The 15,635-nt window shown below is 48.4% G+C and overlaps 1 protein-coding gene across 1 annotated transcript; it reads right to left on the bottom strand.

The window, feature by feature from the left end:
- Window positions 1-750: 750 nt before the first annotated feature.
- Window positions 751-15,571, bottom strand: cetn3 (centrin 3). The gene is made up of 5 exons (XM_056432998.1): window positions 15,245-15,571; window positions 14,491-14,626; window positions 6,499-6,613; window positions 3,722-3,913; window positions 751-1,031 (listed from the first exon to the last, which is right to left on the bottom strand). Exons 1-5 carry the CDS (start codon window positions 15,259-15,261, stop codon window positions 988-990), a joined length of 504 nt encoding a protein of 167 aa, XP_056288973.1. The 5' UTR covers window positions 15,262-15,571; the 3' UTR covers window positions 751-987.
- Window positions 15,572-15,635: the final 64 nt, after the last annotated feature.

Raw genomic sequence — 15,635 nt, 5'->3', positions numbered from 1 at the left:
ATAAACTGGAGGATGAAGTGTTCCTTCATGTGATGATGAATGTTTATGATAAACTGGAGGATGAAGTGTTCCTTCATGTGATGAATGTTTATGATAAACTGGAGGATGAAGTGTTCCTTCATGTGATGATGAATGTTTATGATAAACTGGAGGATGAAGTGTTCCTTCATGTGATGAATGTTTATGATAAACTGGAGGATGAAGTGTTCCTTCATGTGATGAATGTTTATGATAAACTGGAGGATGAAGTGTTCCTTCATGTGATGAATGTTTATGATAAACTGGAGGATGAAGTGTTCCTTCATTTGATGAATGTTTATGATAAACTGGAGGATGAAGTGTTCCTTCATGTGATGAATGTTTATGATAAACTGGAGGATGAAGTGTTCCTTCATGTGACGATGAATGTTTATGATAAACTGGAGGATGAAGTGTTCCTTCATGTGATGAATGTTTATAATAAACTGGAGGATGAAGTGTTCCTCTATTTGTTGATGAATGTTTATGATAAACTAAACTTAAAAAGAGCAGAAGGCCCTTTTAAGCGAGATCTTCTGATCAGCTGTTCAGTGACGTCATCACTGTACATTTAGGCTTCAGGAGGTGAGTGAGCGCCTCCCTCTGGTGGTCGCATACAGAACTGCATGACGGATGAACAGCATCCAGACTTCAGGAGGAAGTTCCGGTCTCGAGGAGACTCGCTCTACGACTGACGTCTGAGACCTTTAGAAATCAACCATGAACAACGTGTTTCCAACAGAACCGTTTATTATACTCCAAATCAATATCACTGAAACATTCACGTTGAAAATACAACCAAACAAAATGTTTGTCACTTTTCCTCCTGTGATCACATCTGGCAACAACAACAACAACAACAACAACAACAACAACAACCCTGAACTAGCCTCCCCTCTGAGGGAAAGTGAAGAGAAGCTCTTCAACGTGAAGCCAGTGGAATCAAATTCTTTCCTCGTCTTCATCACCTCAGGAGTCCCCGGTCATGATGGAGTGGAACTCCTCCAGGTTTACTGGAAACACCCAGAAAGAGATCTTCATCATCTTCATCATCATTACACCATCTGAACTCATCTTCATCATGACACCATCTTCATCATCACATCATCTGAACTCATCAAATCGTCAAATCATCTGAATTCATCTTCATCATTTAATCTATAAGTCAATTAAATGGTTAATTTAAGTCAACACAACGGCAGGAAACGGCTAAAAAATGACATCATCATACTAATCATAGTACTAGTACAACACAATACTACTAGTACTAGTACACCCCCTGTAGTTCTAGTACACCCCTTGTAGTTCTAGTACACCCCCTGTAGTACTAGTACACCCCCTGTAGTACTAGTACACCCCCTGTAGTTCTAGTACACCCCCTGTAGTACTAGTACACCCCCTGTAGTACTAGTACACCCCCTGTAGTACTAGTACACCCCCTTGTAGTTCTAGTACACCCCCTGTAGTTCTAGTACACCCCCTGTAGTACTAGTACACCCCTGTAGTTCTAGTACACCTTGTAGTTCAAGTACACGCCTTGTAGTACTAGTACACCCCTTGTAGTACTAGTACACCCCTTGTAGTTCTAGTACACCCCCTGTAGTACTAGTACACCCCCCTGTAGTACTAGTACACCTGTACTAGTACACCCTAGTACACCCCCTTGTAGTACTAGTACACCCCCTTGTAGTTCTAGTACACCCTCTGTAGTTCTAGTACACCCCCTTGTAGTTCTAGTACACCCCCTGTAGTTCTAGTACACCCCTTGTAGTTCTAGTACACCCCCTGTAGTACTAGTACACCCCCTGTAGTACTAGTACACCCCTTGTAGTACTAGTACACCCCTTGTAGTTCTAGTACACCCCCTGTAGTTCTAGTACACCCCCTGTAGTACTAGTACACCCCCTGTAGTACTAGTACACCCCCTTGTAGTTCTAGTACACCCTCTGTAGTTCTAGTACACCCCCTGTAGTTCTAGTACACCCCCTGTAGTACTAGTACACCCCTTGTAGTTCTAGTACACCCCCTTGTAGTTCTAGTACACCCCTTGTAGTTCTAGTACACCCCCTGTAGTACTAGTACACCCCCTGTAGTACTAGTACACCCCTTGTAGTTCTAGTACACCCCCTGTAGTACTAGTACACCCCCTTGTAGTACTAGTACACCCCCTGTAGTACTAGTACACCCCTTGTAGTTCTAGTACACCCCCTGTAGTACTAGTACACCCCCTGTAGTTCTAGTACACCCCTTGTAGTTCTAGTACACCCCCTGTAGTACTAGTACACCCCCTGTAGTACTAGTACACCCCTTGTAGTACTAGTACACCCCTTGTAGTTCTAGTACACCCCCTGTAGTACTAGTACACCCCTTGTAGTTCTAGTACACCCCCTGTAGTACTAGTACACCCCCTGTAGTACTAGTACACCCCCTTGTAGTTCTAGTACACCCCCTGTAGTACTAGTACACCCCTTGTAGTACTAGTACACCCCTTGTAGTTCTAGTACACCCCCTGTAGTACTAGTACACCCCTTGTAGTACTAGTACACCCCTTGTAGTTCTTGTACACCCCTTGTAGTTCTAGTACACCCCCTGTAGTTCTAGTACACCCCCTGTAGTTTTAGTACACCCCCTTGTAGTACTAGTACACCCCCTGTAGTTCTAGTACACCCCCTGTAGTTCTAGTACACCCCCTGTAGTTCTAGTACACCCCTTGTAGTACTAGTACACCCCCTTGTAGTTCTAGTACACCCCTTGTAGTACTAGTACACCCCTTGTAGTTCTAGTACACCCCCTGTAGTACTAGTACACCCCCTGTAGTTCTAGTACACCCCCTGTAGTTCTAGTACACCCCCTGTAGTACTAGTACACCCCCTGTAGTTCTAGTACACCCCCTGTAGTTCTAGTACACCCCCTTGTAGTTCTAGTACACCCCTTGTAGTACTAGTACACCCCTGTAGTTCTAGTACACCCCCTGTAGTACTAGTACACCCTTGTAGTTCTAGTACACCCCTTGTAGTTCTAGTACACCCCCTGTAGTACTAGTACACCCCTTGTAGTTCTAGTACACCCCCTGTAGTACTAGTACACCCCCTTGTAGTACTAGTACACCCCCTGCAGTACTAGTACACCCTTGTAGTTCTAGTACGCCACCTGTAGTTTTAGTACACCCCCTGTAGTACTAGTAAACCCCTGTAGTACTAGTACACCCTTGTAGTTCTAGTACACCCCCTTGTAGTTCTAGTACACCCCTTGTAGTACTAGTACACCCCCTTGTAGTTCTAGTACACCCCCTGTAGTACTAGTACACCCCCTTGTAGTACTAGTACACCCCCTTGTAGTACTAGTACACCCCCTGTAGTACTAGTACACCCCTTGTAGTACTAGTACACCCTTGTAGTTCTAGTACACCCCTGTAGTACTAGTACACCCCTGTAGTACTAGTACACCCCCTTGTAGTACTAGTACACCCCCTTGTAGTTCTAGTACACCCCTTGTAGTACTAGTACACCCCTTGTAGTACTAGTACACCCCTTGTAGTACTAGTACACCCCTTGTAGTTCTAGTACACCCCCTGTAGTACTAGTACACCCCCTGTAGTTCTAGTACACCTGTAGTGGTAGTACTAGTACACCCCCTGTAGTTCTAGTACACCCCCTGTAGTTCTAGTACGCCCCCTGTAGTTCTAGTAGGAAGCAGTACTCACTCTCCCCGTCCCCGTCGGCGTCGAACTCGTGGATCATGCTCCTCAACTCCTCGTCGCTCACCTCCTCTCCGAGCTCGCGGGCGACTCTCCTCAGGTTCCTCAGGCCGATCCTTCCGGACTCGTCGTCGTCGAACAGCTTGAAGGCCTTGGAGGCCTCGTCCAGGGGGTCCCGGTCCAGGATCAGGCCCGTCACTGCACAGACCGCTACAGCTTCACATGGTCCTGGTTCCATCTGGACCCTGGTCCTGGTTCTACATGAAGTCTATTGTTCATCTGGTCACATGACATCTATTGTTCATCTGGTCACATGACATCTTTGATCGGGACTTGTCCTTTAACTCCCATGTAAAGCAAATCTCAAGGACTGCATTCTTTCATCTACGTAATATTTCAAAAATCAGGCACATCTTGTCTCAAAAAGATGCAGAAAAATTGGTTCACGCGTTCGTTACTTCGAGACTGGATTACTGCAACTCCTTATTAGCAGGCTGCTCTAATAAATCTCTTAGGTCCCTCCAGTTGATCCAGAATGCTGCAGCTCGTGTTCTCACTAAAACTAAGAAAAGAGATCACATCACTCCTGCACTAGCTGCTCTGCACTGGCTCCCAGTCAAATCAAGAATCACTTTTATAATTCTTCTCTTAACGTACAAAGCCTCGATTGGTGATGCCCCATCATATCTTAAGGAGCTTGTAGTACCATATTGCCCCACTAGAGAGCTACGCTCACTAAATGCGGGACTACTTGTAGTTCCTAGAGTCTTAAAAAGTAGAATGGGAGCCAGAGCCTTTAGTTATCAAGCTCCTCTTTTATGGAACCAGCTTCCAATTTCAGTCCTGGAGGCAGACACAGTCACCTCGTTTAAGAGTCGACTGAAGACCTTCCTCTTTGACAGAGCTTATAGTTAGGGCTGAATCAGGTTCACCTGGTCCAGCCCCTTGATATGCTGCTATAGGCTTATAGCTGCCGGGGGACGTTAGGATGCACTGAGTACCTATCTCCTTTCTCTCCTTAAGGATGAATTGTCATCTCTCAATCACCGTTACTAACTCTGCTTTCTCCCGGAGTCCTTGACTTCACGTCTCATGGGGTCATCGGACCCTATGAGACGGCATAGATCCTATCTGCCTGATGGATCGTCTGGGTCGTAAATTCCTGCTCACTACGCCACTGTCCTGTTGAGACTCCGCTCCTCCTCCCCACCTCCATCTGCCTGATGGATCGTGGAGGTCTCCATCGTGGAATATGCCTCCTATGAACTATTCATACACTCTGTCACATTCATTGAATGTATTTAAACTCTAAATCTGTCCTTCTGGTCACATGACATCTATTGTTCTGTCCATCCTGGAGAGGGATCCTCCTCTGTTGCTCTCCTGAAGGTTTCTTCCTTTTTCCCCTGAAGGGTTATTTGGGAGTTTTTCCTGGTCCGATGTGAGGTTTTGGGGCAGGGATGTCTATGTGTACAGATTGTAAAGCACTCCGAGACTAATTTGTAATTTGTGAAATTGGGCTATACAAATAAACTGAATTGAATTGAATTGTTCATCAGGTCACATGACATCTATTGTTCATCTGGTCACATGACATCTATTGATCACCTGGTCACATGACATCTATTGTTCATCTGGTCACATCTATTGTTCATCTGGTCACATGACATCTATTGATCATCTAGTCACATGACATCTATTGTTCATCTGGTCACATGACATCTATTGATCATCTGGTCACATGACATCTATTGATCATCTGGTCACATGACATCTATTGTTCACCTGGTCACATGACATCTATTGTTCATCTGGTCACATGACATCTAGTGTTCACCTGGTCACATGACATCTATTGTTCATCTAGTCACATGACATCTATTGTTCATCTAGTCACATGACATCTATTGTTCACCTGGTCACATGACATCTATTGTTCATCTAGTCACATGACATCTATTGTTCATCTAGTCACATGACATCTATTGTTCATCTGGTCACATGACATCTATTGTTCATCTGGTCACATGACATCTATTGTTCATCTGGTCACATGACATCTATTGATCATCTGGTCACATGACATCTATTGTTCATCTGGTCACATGACATCTATTGATCATCTGGTCACATGACATCTATTGATCATCTAGTCACATGACATCTATTGTTCATCTGGTCACATGACATCTATTGATCATCTGGTCACATGACATCTATTGTTCATCTGGTCACATGACATCTATTGTTCATCTGGTCACATGACATCTATTGATCATCTAGTCACATGACATCTATTGTTCATCTGGTCACATGACATCTATTGATCATCTGGTCACATGACATCTATTGTTCATCTGGTCACATGACATATATTGTTCATCTGGTCACATGACATCTACTGTTCATCAGGTCACATGACATCTATTGTTCATCTAGTCACATGACATCTATTGTTCATCTGGTCACATGACATCTATTGTTCATCTGGTCACATGACATCTATTGTTCATCTGGTCACATGACATCTATTGTTCATCTGGTCACATGACATCTATTGTTCATCTGGTCACATGACATCTATTGATCATCTGGTCACATGACATCTATTGTTCATCTGGTCACATGACATCTATTGTTCATCTGGTCACATGACATCTACATCTGGTCACATGACATCTATTGTTCATCTGGTCACATGACATCTATTGTTCATCTGGTCACCTGACATCTATTGTTCACCAGGTCACATGACATCTATTGTTCATCTGGAACTGACTCACCGACTTCACTGAAGTCCTGGAAGCAGATCTTCCCGGTTCCCTCTCGGTCGTAGTCTTTAAGGATCTTCAGGACGTCGACTTTCTTCACCTCGAAGCCGAGCGCGCGCATCGCCACCTAGTGGCAATCACAGGAAGTGTTGTATTCACATGGAGCACAAAGTAATGACATCATCTATAAAGTAATGACATCATGTATAAAGTAATGACATCATCTTTAAAGTAATTACATCATGTATCAAGTAATGACATCATCTTTAAAGTAATGACATCATGTATAAAGTAATGACATCATCTTTAAAGTAATGACATCATGTATAAAGTAATGACATCATCTTTAAAGTAATGACATCATCTTTAAAGTAATGACATCATGTATAAAGTAATGACATCATCTTTAAAGTAATGACATCATCTTTAAAGTAATGACATCATGTATAAAGTAATGACATCATCTTTAAAGTAATTACATCATGTATCAAGTAATGACATCATCTTTAAAGTAATGACATCATGTATAAAGTAATGACATCATCTTTAAAGTAATGACATCATGTATAAAGTAATGACATCATCTTTAAAGTAATGACATCATCTTTAAAGTAATGACATCATGTATAAAGTAATGACATCATCTTTAAAGTAATGACATCATGTATAAAGTAATGACATCATCTTTAAAGTAATGACATCATGTATAAAGTAATGACATCATCTTTAAAGTAATGACATCATCTTTAAAGTAATTACATCATGTATCAAGTAATGACATCATCTTTAAAGTAATAACATCATGTATAAAGTGGTGGTGCATCTCGTGTGTCTCACCTTCAGCTCGTGGTCCATCTCGTGTGTCTCACCTTCAGCTCGTGGTCCATCTCGTGTGTCTCACCTTCATCTCGTGGTCCATCTCGTGTGTCTCACCTTCAGCTCGTGGTCCATCTCGTGTGTCTCACCTTCATCTCGTGTGTCTCACCTTCATCTCGTGGTCCATCTCGTGTGTCTCACCTTCAGCTCGTGGTCCATCTCGTGTGTCTCACCTTCAGCTCGTGGTGCATCTCGTGTGTCTCACCTTCATCTCGTGGTCCATCTCGTGTGTCTCACCTTCAGCTCGTGGTGCATCTCGTGTGTCTCACCTTCATCTCGTGGTGCATCTCGTGTGTCTCACCTTCATCTCGTGGTCCATCTCGTGTGTCTCACCTTCAGCTCGTGGTGCATCTCGTGTGTCTCACCTTCAGCTCGTGGTGCATCTCGTGTGTCTCACCTTCAGCTCGTGGTCCATCTCGTGTGTCTCACCTTCATCTCGTGGTCCATCTCGTGTGTCTCACCTTCATCTCGTGGTCCATCTCGTGTGTCTCACCTTCAGCTCGTGGTGCATCTCGTGTGTCTCACCTTCAGCTCGTGGTGCATCTCGTGTGTCTCACCTTCAGCTCGTGGTGCATCTCGTGTGTCTCACCTTCAGCTCGTGGTCCATCTCGTGTGTCTCACCTTCAGCTCGTGGTCCATCTCGTGTGTCTCACCTTCAGCTCGTGGTCCATCTCGTGTGTCTCACCTTCATCTCGTGGTCCATCTCGTGTGTCTCACCTTCATCTCGTGGTCCATCTCGTGTGTCTCACCTTCAGCTCGTGGTGCATCTCGTGTGTCTCACCTTCATCTCGTGGTCCATCTCGTGTGTCTCACCTTCATCTCGTGGTCCATCTCGTGTGTCTCACCTTCAGCTCGTGGTGCATCTCGTGTGTCTCACCTTCATCTCGTGGTCCATCTCGTGTGTCTCACCTTCATCTCGTGGTCCATCTCGTGTGTCTCACCTTCAGCTCGTGGTGCATCTCGTGTGTCTCACCTTCAGCTCGTGGTCCATCTCGTGTGTCTCACCTTCAGCTCGTGGTGCATCTCGTGTGTCTCACCTTCAGCTCGTGGTCCATCTCGTGTGTCTCACCTTCAGCTCGTGGTGCATCTCGTGTGTCTCACCTTCAGCTCGTGGTCCATCTCGTGTGTCTCACCTTCATCTCGTGGTGCATCTCGTGTGTCTCACCTTCAGCTCGTGGTGCATCTCGTGTGTCTCACCTTCAGCTCGTGGTGCATCTCGTGTGTCTCACCTTCAGCTCGTGGTCCATCTCGTGTGTCTCACCTTCATCTCGTGGTGCATCTCGTGTGTCTCACCTTCAGCTCGTGGTGCATCTCGTGTGTCTCACCTTCAGCTCGTGGTGCATCTCGTGTGTCTCACCTTCATCTCGTGGTGCATCTCGTGTGTCTCACCTTCAGCTCGTGGTGCATCTCGTGTCTCACCTTCATCTCGTGTTTCACCTTCATCTCGTGGTCCATCTCGTGTGTCTCACCTTCAGCTCGTGGTCCATCTCGTGTGTCTCACCTTCAGCTCGTGGTGCATCTCGTGTGTCTCACCTTCAGCTCGTGGTCCATCTCGTGTGTCTCACCTTCATCTCGTGTGTCTCACCTTCAGCTCGTGGTCCATCTCGTGTGTCTCACCTTCAGCTCGTGGTGCATCTCGTGTGTCTCACCTTCATCTCGTGGTCCATCTCGTGTGTCTCACCTTCAGCGCGTGGTGCATCTCGTGTGTCTCACCTTCAGCTCGTGGTCCATCTCGTGTGTCTCACCTTCATCTCGTGTGTCTCACCTTCATCTCGTGGTGCATCTCGTGTGTCTCACCTTCATCTCGTGGTCCATCTCGTGTGTCTCACCTTCAGCTCGTGGTGCATCTCGTGTGTCTCACCTTCATCTCGTGGTGCATCTCGTGTGTCTCACCTTCATCTCGTGGTCCATCTCGTGTGTCTCACCTTCATCTCGTGGTCCATCTCGTGTGTCTCACCTTCAGCTCGTGGTGCATCTCGTGTGTCTCACCTTCAGCTCGTGGTGCATCTCGTGTGTCTCACCTTCATCTCGTGGTGCATCTCGTGTGTCTCACCTTCATCTCGTGGTGCATCTCGTGTGTCTCACCTTCAGCTCGTGGTGCATCTCGTGTGTCTCACCTTCAGCTCGTGGTCCATCTCGTGTGTCTCACCTTCAGCTCGTGGTCCATCTCGTGTGTCATCTCGTGTGTCTCACCTTCATCTCGTGGTCCATCTCGTGTGTCTCACCTTCATCTCGTGGTCCATCTCGGTGTGTCTCACCTTCAGCTCGTGGTCCATCTCGTGTCTCACCTTCAGCTCGTGGTGCATCTCGTGTGTCTCACCTTCATCTCGTGGTCCATCTCGTGTGTCTCACCTTCATCTCGTGGTCCATCTCGTGTGTCTCACCTTCAGCTCGTGGTGCATCTCGTGTGTCTCACCTTCAGCTCGTGGTCCATCTCGTGTGTCTCACCTTCAGCTCGTGGTGCATCTCGTGTGTCTCACCTTCATCTCGTGGTCCATCTCGTGTGTCTCACCTTCATCTCGTGTGTCTCACCTTCATCTCGTGGTCCATCTCGTGTGTCTCACCTTCATCTCGTGTGTTTCACCTTCAGCTCGTGGTGCATCTCGTGTGTCTCACCTTCAGCTCGTGGTCCATCTCGTGTGTCTCACCTTCATCTCGTGGTCCATCTCGTGTGTCTCACCTTCATCTCGTGGTCCATCTCGTGTCTCACCTTCAGCTCGTGGTGCATCTCGTGTGTCTCACCTTCAGCTCGTGGTGCATCTCGTGTGTCTCACCTTCAGCTCGTGGTCCATCTCGTGTGTCTCACCTTCAGCTCGTGGTCCATCTCGTGTGTCTCACCTTCAGCTCGTGGTCCATCTCGTGTGTCTCACCTTCAGCTCGTGGTCCATCTCGTGTGTCTCACCTTCATCTCGTGGTCCATCTCGTGTGTCTCACCTTCATCTCGTGGTCCATCTCGTGTGTCTCACCTTCAGCTCGTGGTGCATCTCGTGTGTCTCACCTTCATCTCGTGGTCCATCTCGTGTGTCTCACCTTCATCTCGTGGTCCATCTCGTGTGTCTCACCTTCAGCTCGTGGTGCATCTCGTGTGTCTCACCTTCAGCTCGTGGTCCATCTCGTGTCTCACCTTCAGCTCGTGGTGCATCTCGTGTGTCTCACCTTCAGCTCGTGGTGCATCTCGTGTGTCTCACCTTCATCTCGTGGTCCATCTCGTGTGTCTCACCTTCAGCTCGTGGTGCATCTCGTGTGTCTCACCTTCAGCTCGTGGTCCATCTCGTGTGTCTCACCTTCAGCTCGTGGTGCATCTCGTGTGTCTCACCTTCATCTCGTGGTCCATCTCGTGTGTCTCACCTTCATCTCGTGGTCCATCTCGTGTGTCTCACCTTCAGCTCGTGGTGCATCTCGTGTGTCTCACCTTCAGCTCGTGGTCCATCTCGTGTGTCTCACCTTCAGCTCGTGGTGCATCTCGTGTGTCTCACCTTCAGCTCGTGGTCCATCTCGTGTGTCTCACCTTCAGCTCGTGGTGCATCTCGTGTGTCTCACCTTCAGCTCGTGGTCCATCTCGTGTGTCTCACCTTCATCTCGTGGTGCATCTCGTGTGTCTCACCTTCAGCTCGTGGTGCATCTCGTGTGTCTCACCTTCAGCTCGTGGTGCATCTCGTGTGTCTCACCTTCAGCTCGTGGTCCATCTCGTGTGTCTCACCTTCATCTCGTGGTGCATCTCGTGTGTCTCACCTTCAGCTCGTGGTGCATCTCGTGTGTCTCACCTTCATCTCGTGGTGCATCTCGTGTGTCTCACCTTCAGCTCGTGGTGCATCTCGTGTGTCTCACCTTCATCTCGTGTGTTTCACCTTCATCTCGTGGTCCATCTCGTGTGTCTCACCTTCAGCTCGTGGTCCATCTCGTGTGTCTCACCTTCAGCTCGTGGTGCATCTCGTGTGTCTCACCTTCAGCTCGTGGTCCATCTCGTGTGTCTCACCTTCAGCTCGTGGTCCATCTCGTGTGTCTCACCTTCATCTCGTGTGTCTCACCTTCAGCTCGTGGTCCATCTCGTGTGTCTCACCTTCAGCTCGTGGTGCATCTCGTGTGTCTCACCTTCATCTCGTGGTCCATCTCGTGTGTCTCACCTTCAGCTCGTGGTCCATCTCGTGTGTCTCACCTTCAGCTCGTGGTCCATCTCGTGTGTCTCACCTTCATCTCGTGTGTCTCACCTTCAGCTCGTGGTCCATCTCGTGTGTCTCACCTTCAGCTCGTGGTGCATCTCGTGTGTCTCACCTTCAGCTCGTGGTCCATCTCGTGTGTCTCACCTTCATCTCGTGTGTCTCACCTTCATCTCGTGGTCCATCTCGTGTGTCTCACCTTCAGCTCGTGGTCCATCTCGTGTGTCTCACCTTCATCTCGTGGTGCATCTCGTGTGTCTCACCTTCATCTCGTGGTCCATCTCGTGTGTCTCACCTTCATCTCGTGGTGCATCTCGTGTGTCTCACCTTCATCTCGTGGTCCATCTCGTGTGTCTCACCTTCAGCTCGTGGTGCATCTCGTGTGTCTCACCTTCATCTCGTGGTGCATCTCGTGTGTCTCACCTTCATCTCGTGGTCCATCTCGTGTGTCTCACCTTCATCTCGTGGTCCATCTCGTGTGTCTCACCTTCAGCTCGTGGTGCATCTCGTGTGTCTCACCTTCAGCTCGTGGTGCATCTCGTGTGTCTCACCTTCATCTCGTGGTGCATCTCGTGTGTCTCACCTTCAGCTCGTGGTGCATCTCGTGTGTCTCACCTTCAGCTCGTGGTGCATCTCGTGTGTCTCACCTTCAGCTCGTGGTCCATCTCGTGTGTCTCACCTTCAGCTCGTGGTCCATCTCGTGTGTCATCTCGTGTGTCTCACCTTCATCTCGTGGTCCATCTCGTGTGTCTCACCTTCATCTCGTGGTCCATCTCGTGTGTCTCACCTTCAGCTCGTGGTGCATCTCGTGTGTCTCACCTTCAGCTCGTGGTCCATCTCGTGTGTCTCACCTTCAGCTCGTGGTGCATCTCGTGTGTCTCACCTTCATCTCGTGGTCCATCTCGTGTGTCTCACCTTCATCTCGTGGTCCATCTCGTGTCTCACCTTCAGCTCGTGGTGCATCTCGTGTGTCTCACCTTCAGCTCGTGGTCCATCTCGTGTGTCTCACCTTCAGCTCGTGGTGCATCTCGTGTGTCTCACCTTCATCTCGTGTGTCTCACCTTCATCTCGTGGTCCATCTCGTGTGTCTCACCTTCAGCTCGTGGTCCATCTCGTGTGTCTCACCTTCATCTCGTGTGTCTCACCTTCAGCTCGTGGTCCATCTCGTGTGTCTCACCTTCAGCTCGTGGTGCATCTCGTGTGTCTCACCTTCAGCTCGTGGTCCATCTCGTGTGTCTCACCTTCAGCTCGTGGTCCATCTCGTGTGTCTCACCTTCATCTCGTGTGTCTCACCTTCATCTCGTGTGTCTCACCTTCAGCTCGTGGTCCATCTCGTGTGTCTCACCTTCATCTCGTGTGTCTCACCTTCATCTCGTGGTCCATCTCGTGTGTCTCACCTTCAGCTCGTGGTGCATCTCGTGTGTCTCACCTTCAGCTCGTGGTGCATCTCGTGTGTCTCACCTTCATCTCGTGGTGCATCTCGTGTGTCTCACCTTCAGCTCGTGGTGCATCTCGTGTGTCTCACCTTCATCTCGTGTGTCTCACCTTCAGCTCGTGGTCCATCTCGTGTGTCTCACCTTCAGCTCGTGGTGCATCTCGTGTGTCTCACCTTCAGCTCGTGTGTCTCACCTTCATCTCGTGTGTCTCACCTTCAGCTCGTGGTGCATCTCGTGTGTCTCACCTTCAGCTCGTGGTGCATCTCGTGTGTCTCACCTTCAGCTCGTGGTGCATCTCGTGTGTCTCACCTTCATCTCGTGTGTCTCACCTTCATCTCGTGGTGCATCTCGTGTGTCTCACCTTCAGCTCGTGGTGCATCTCGTGTGTCTCACCTTCAGCTCGTGGTGCATCTCGTGTGTCTCACCTTCATCTCGTGGTGCATCTCGTGTGTCTCACCTTCATCTCGTGGTCCATCTCGTGTGTCTCACCTTCAGCTCGTGGTGCATCTCGTGTGTCTCACCTTCAGCTCGTGGTGCATCTCGTGTGTCTCACCTTCAGCTCGTGGTCCATCTCGTGTGTCTCACCTTCATCTCGTGGTGCATCTCGTGTGTCTCACCTTCATCTCGTGGTCCATCTCGTGTGTCTCACCTTCAGCTCGTGGTGCATCTCGTGTGTCTCACCTTCAGCTCGTGGTCCATCTCGTGTGTCTCACCTTCAGCTCGTGGTGCATCTCGTGTGTCTCACCTTCAGCTCGTGGTGCATCTCGTGTGTCTCACCTTCAGCTCGTGGTGCATCTCGTGTGTCTCACCTTCATCTCGTGTGTCTCACCTTCATCTCGTGGTGCATCTCGTGTGTCTCACCTTCAGCTCGTGGTGCATCTCGTGTGTCTCACCTTCAGCTCGTGGTGCATCTCGTGTGTCTCACCTTCAGCTCGTGGTGCATCTCGTGTGTCTCACCTTCAGCTCGTGGTGCATCTCGTGTGTCTCACCTTCAGCTCGTGGTCCATCTCGTGTGTCTCACCTTCAGCTCGTGGTCCATCTCGTGTGTCTCACCTTCATCTCGTGGTGCATCTCGTGTGTCTCACCTTCATCTCGTGGTGCATCTCGTGTGTCTCACCTTCAGCTCGTGGTGCATCTCGTGTGTCTCACCTTCAGCTCGTGGTCCATCTCGTGTGTCTCACCTTCAGCTCGTGGTCCATCTTGTGTGTCTCACCTTCAGCTCGTGGTCCATCTCGTGTGTCTCACCTTCAGCTCGTGTGTCTCACCTTCAGCTCGTGGTCCATCTCGTGTGTCTCACCTTCAGCTCGTGGTCCATCTCGTGTGTCTCACCTTCAGCTCGTGGTGCATCTCGTGTGTCTCACCTTCATCTCGTGTGTCTCACCTTCATCTCGTGTGTCTCACCTTCAGCTCGTGGTCCATCTCGTGTGTCTCACCTTCAGCTCGTGGTCCATCTCGTGTGTCTCACCTTCAGCTCGTGGTGCATCTCGTGTGTCTCACCTTCATCTCGTGTCTCACCTTCATCTCGCGTGTCTCACCTTCAGCTCGTGGTAGTCGATCTCTTTGTCTCTGTCGGTGTCGAACAGCTCGAAGGCCTCTTTGACTTCATGTCTCTGATCCTCCGTCAGCTCTCTTCTCTTCTTGCGTTTGCTTTTGTCTGCCGAGAGTTCCGTCCTGAACAAACAGAAGAGAACGGGTTCTACTTTAAGAGATAAGATAATACTATCTATTAGTGAAGCAGCAAACATGCAATCTACACAATATCAGGGCATACAGTGTCTCTGAAGTATAAAGAGAGGCGGTGAAAGTGTATTGAAGTTATTTGAGGAGGATCTGGCCAGAGGAGATTTATGATGAAGGCTGTGGGCAGGAAGGTTCTCCTGGATCAGGATGAAGTCTCAGTTATCGCAATGTTTTATTATTTAATGTCGATGTATATTGTGAACCTTTCAACTATATATACATAAGTATACATATATATATATACATATATATATACACACATACTTAATATTGACTAAATACAACCATGACTTGAATACATATTATATTAAATATTCACTGGTAATCAGTCCCTCACATATTGAGGATTACAACACTCTGCAAATACAGAAAATACTGCAACCAAAACCTTTAAATAAAATGTATATGAATAATTAAATAAACAATTAGACGCGAGAAGCTGCAGCAGCGGCAGCTAGCTGAACATGCTACCGCTAGCTAGCGGCCTGGAGCATTAACGTCGGCCGTGTGGACTAAATGAACCCAGCGGCGGAGAGACGGGGCTCTTACCGGAGAGACAGGCTCATGTCGGCGGGTTGAACAGCCTGAACGCGCTAAACGACACGTTACTGTCGCTAAACAGCGGGAATCTGAGAGAGCAGCGCAACAACAAACAGAGCCGCGCTCACGGAGAAGCTTCCTATTGGTTGCTCGTCACTAGGCAGCGGGATGGTGAGCTGTGATTGGTTCGCGTCAGAGCCGTTGGCTCCTCTTCTTCTTCTTTGGCTTTTTTAAATGACAGACGGTTTTCTCAGTGTTGCACCAGCGCCCCCTGCTGGAGAAACGTCAGTACAGCTACGGGAGTACTCGGATAAAAGGTACTACGGTGTAGAAATACGGTGGAGAACGAGGGGGAGATAAGAGGGAGATCAGGGAGAGGAAGAGGGGGAGATAAGGGGGA

Source organism: Pseudoliparis swirei, chromosome 15, assembly GCF_029220125.1.
Source record: "Pseudoliparis swirei isolate HS2019 ecotype Mariana Trench chromosome 15, NWPU_hadal_v1, whole genome shotgun sequence".
NCBI classification, from domain to species: domain Eukaryota; kingdom Metazoa; phylum Chordata; class Actinopteri; order Perciformes; family Liparidae; genus Pseudoliparis; species Pseudoliparis swirei.
The sequence above is the reverse complement of the archived record's forward strand: the minus strand, read 5'-3'. Positions and strand labels throughout refer to the sequence as shown.

What these genes read in the sequence shown, in the direction of transcription:
- cetn3 (XM_056432998.1), bottom strand. An exon ending in TCGACTACCACGAGCTGAAG is followed by an intron (nt 6,614 to 14,490) that starts GTGAGACACGCG and finishes GATTGCCACTAG; the next exon opens with GTGGCGATGCGCGCGCTCGG. An exon ending in CCAGGACTTCAGTGAAGTCG is followed by an intron (nt 3,914 to 6,498) that starts GTGAGTCAGTTC and finishes CGGTCTGTGCAG; the next exon opens with TGACGGGCCTGATCCTGGAC.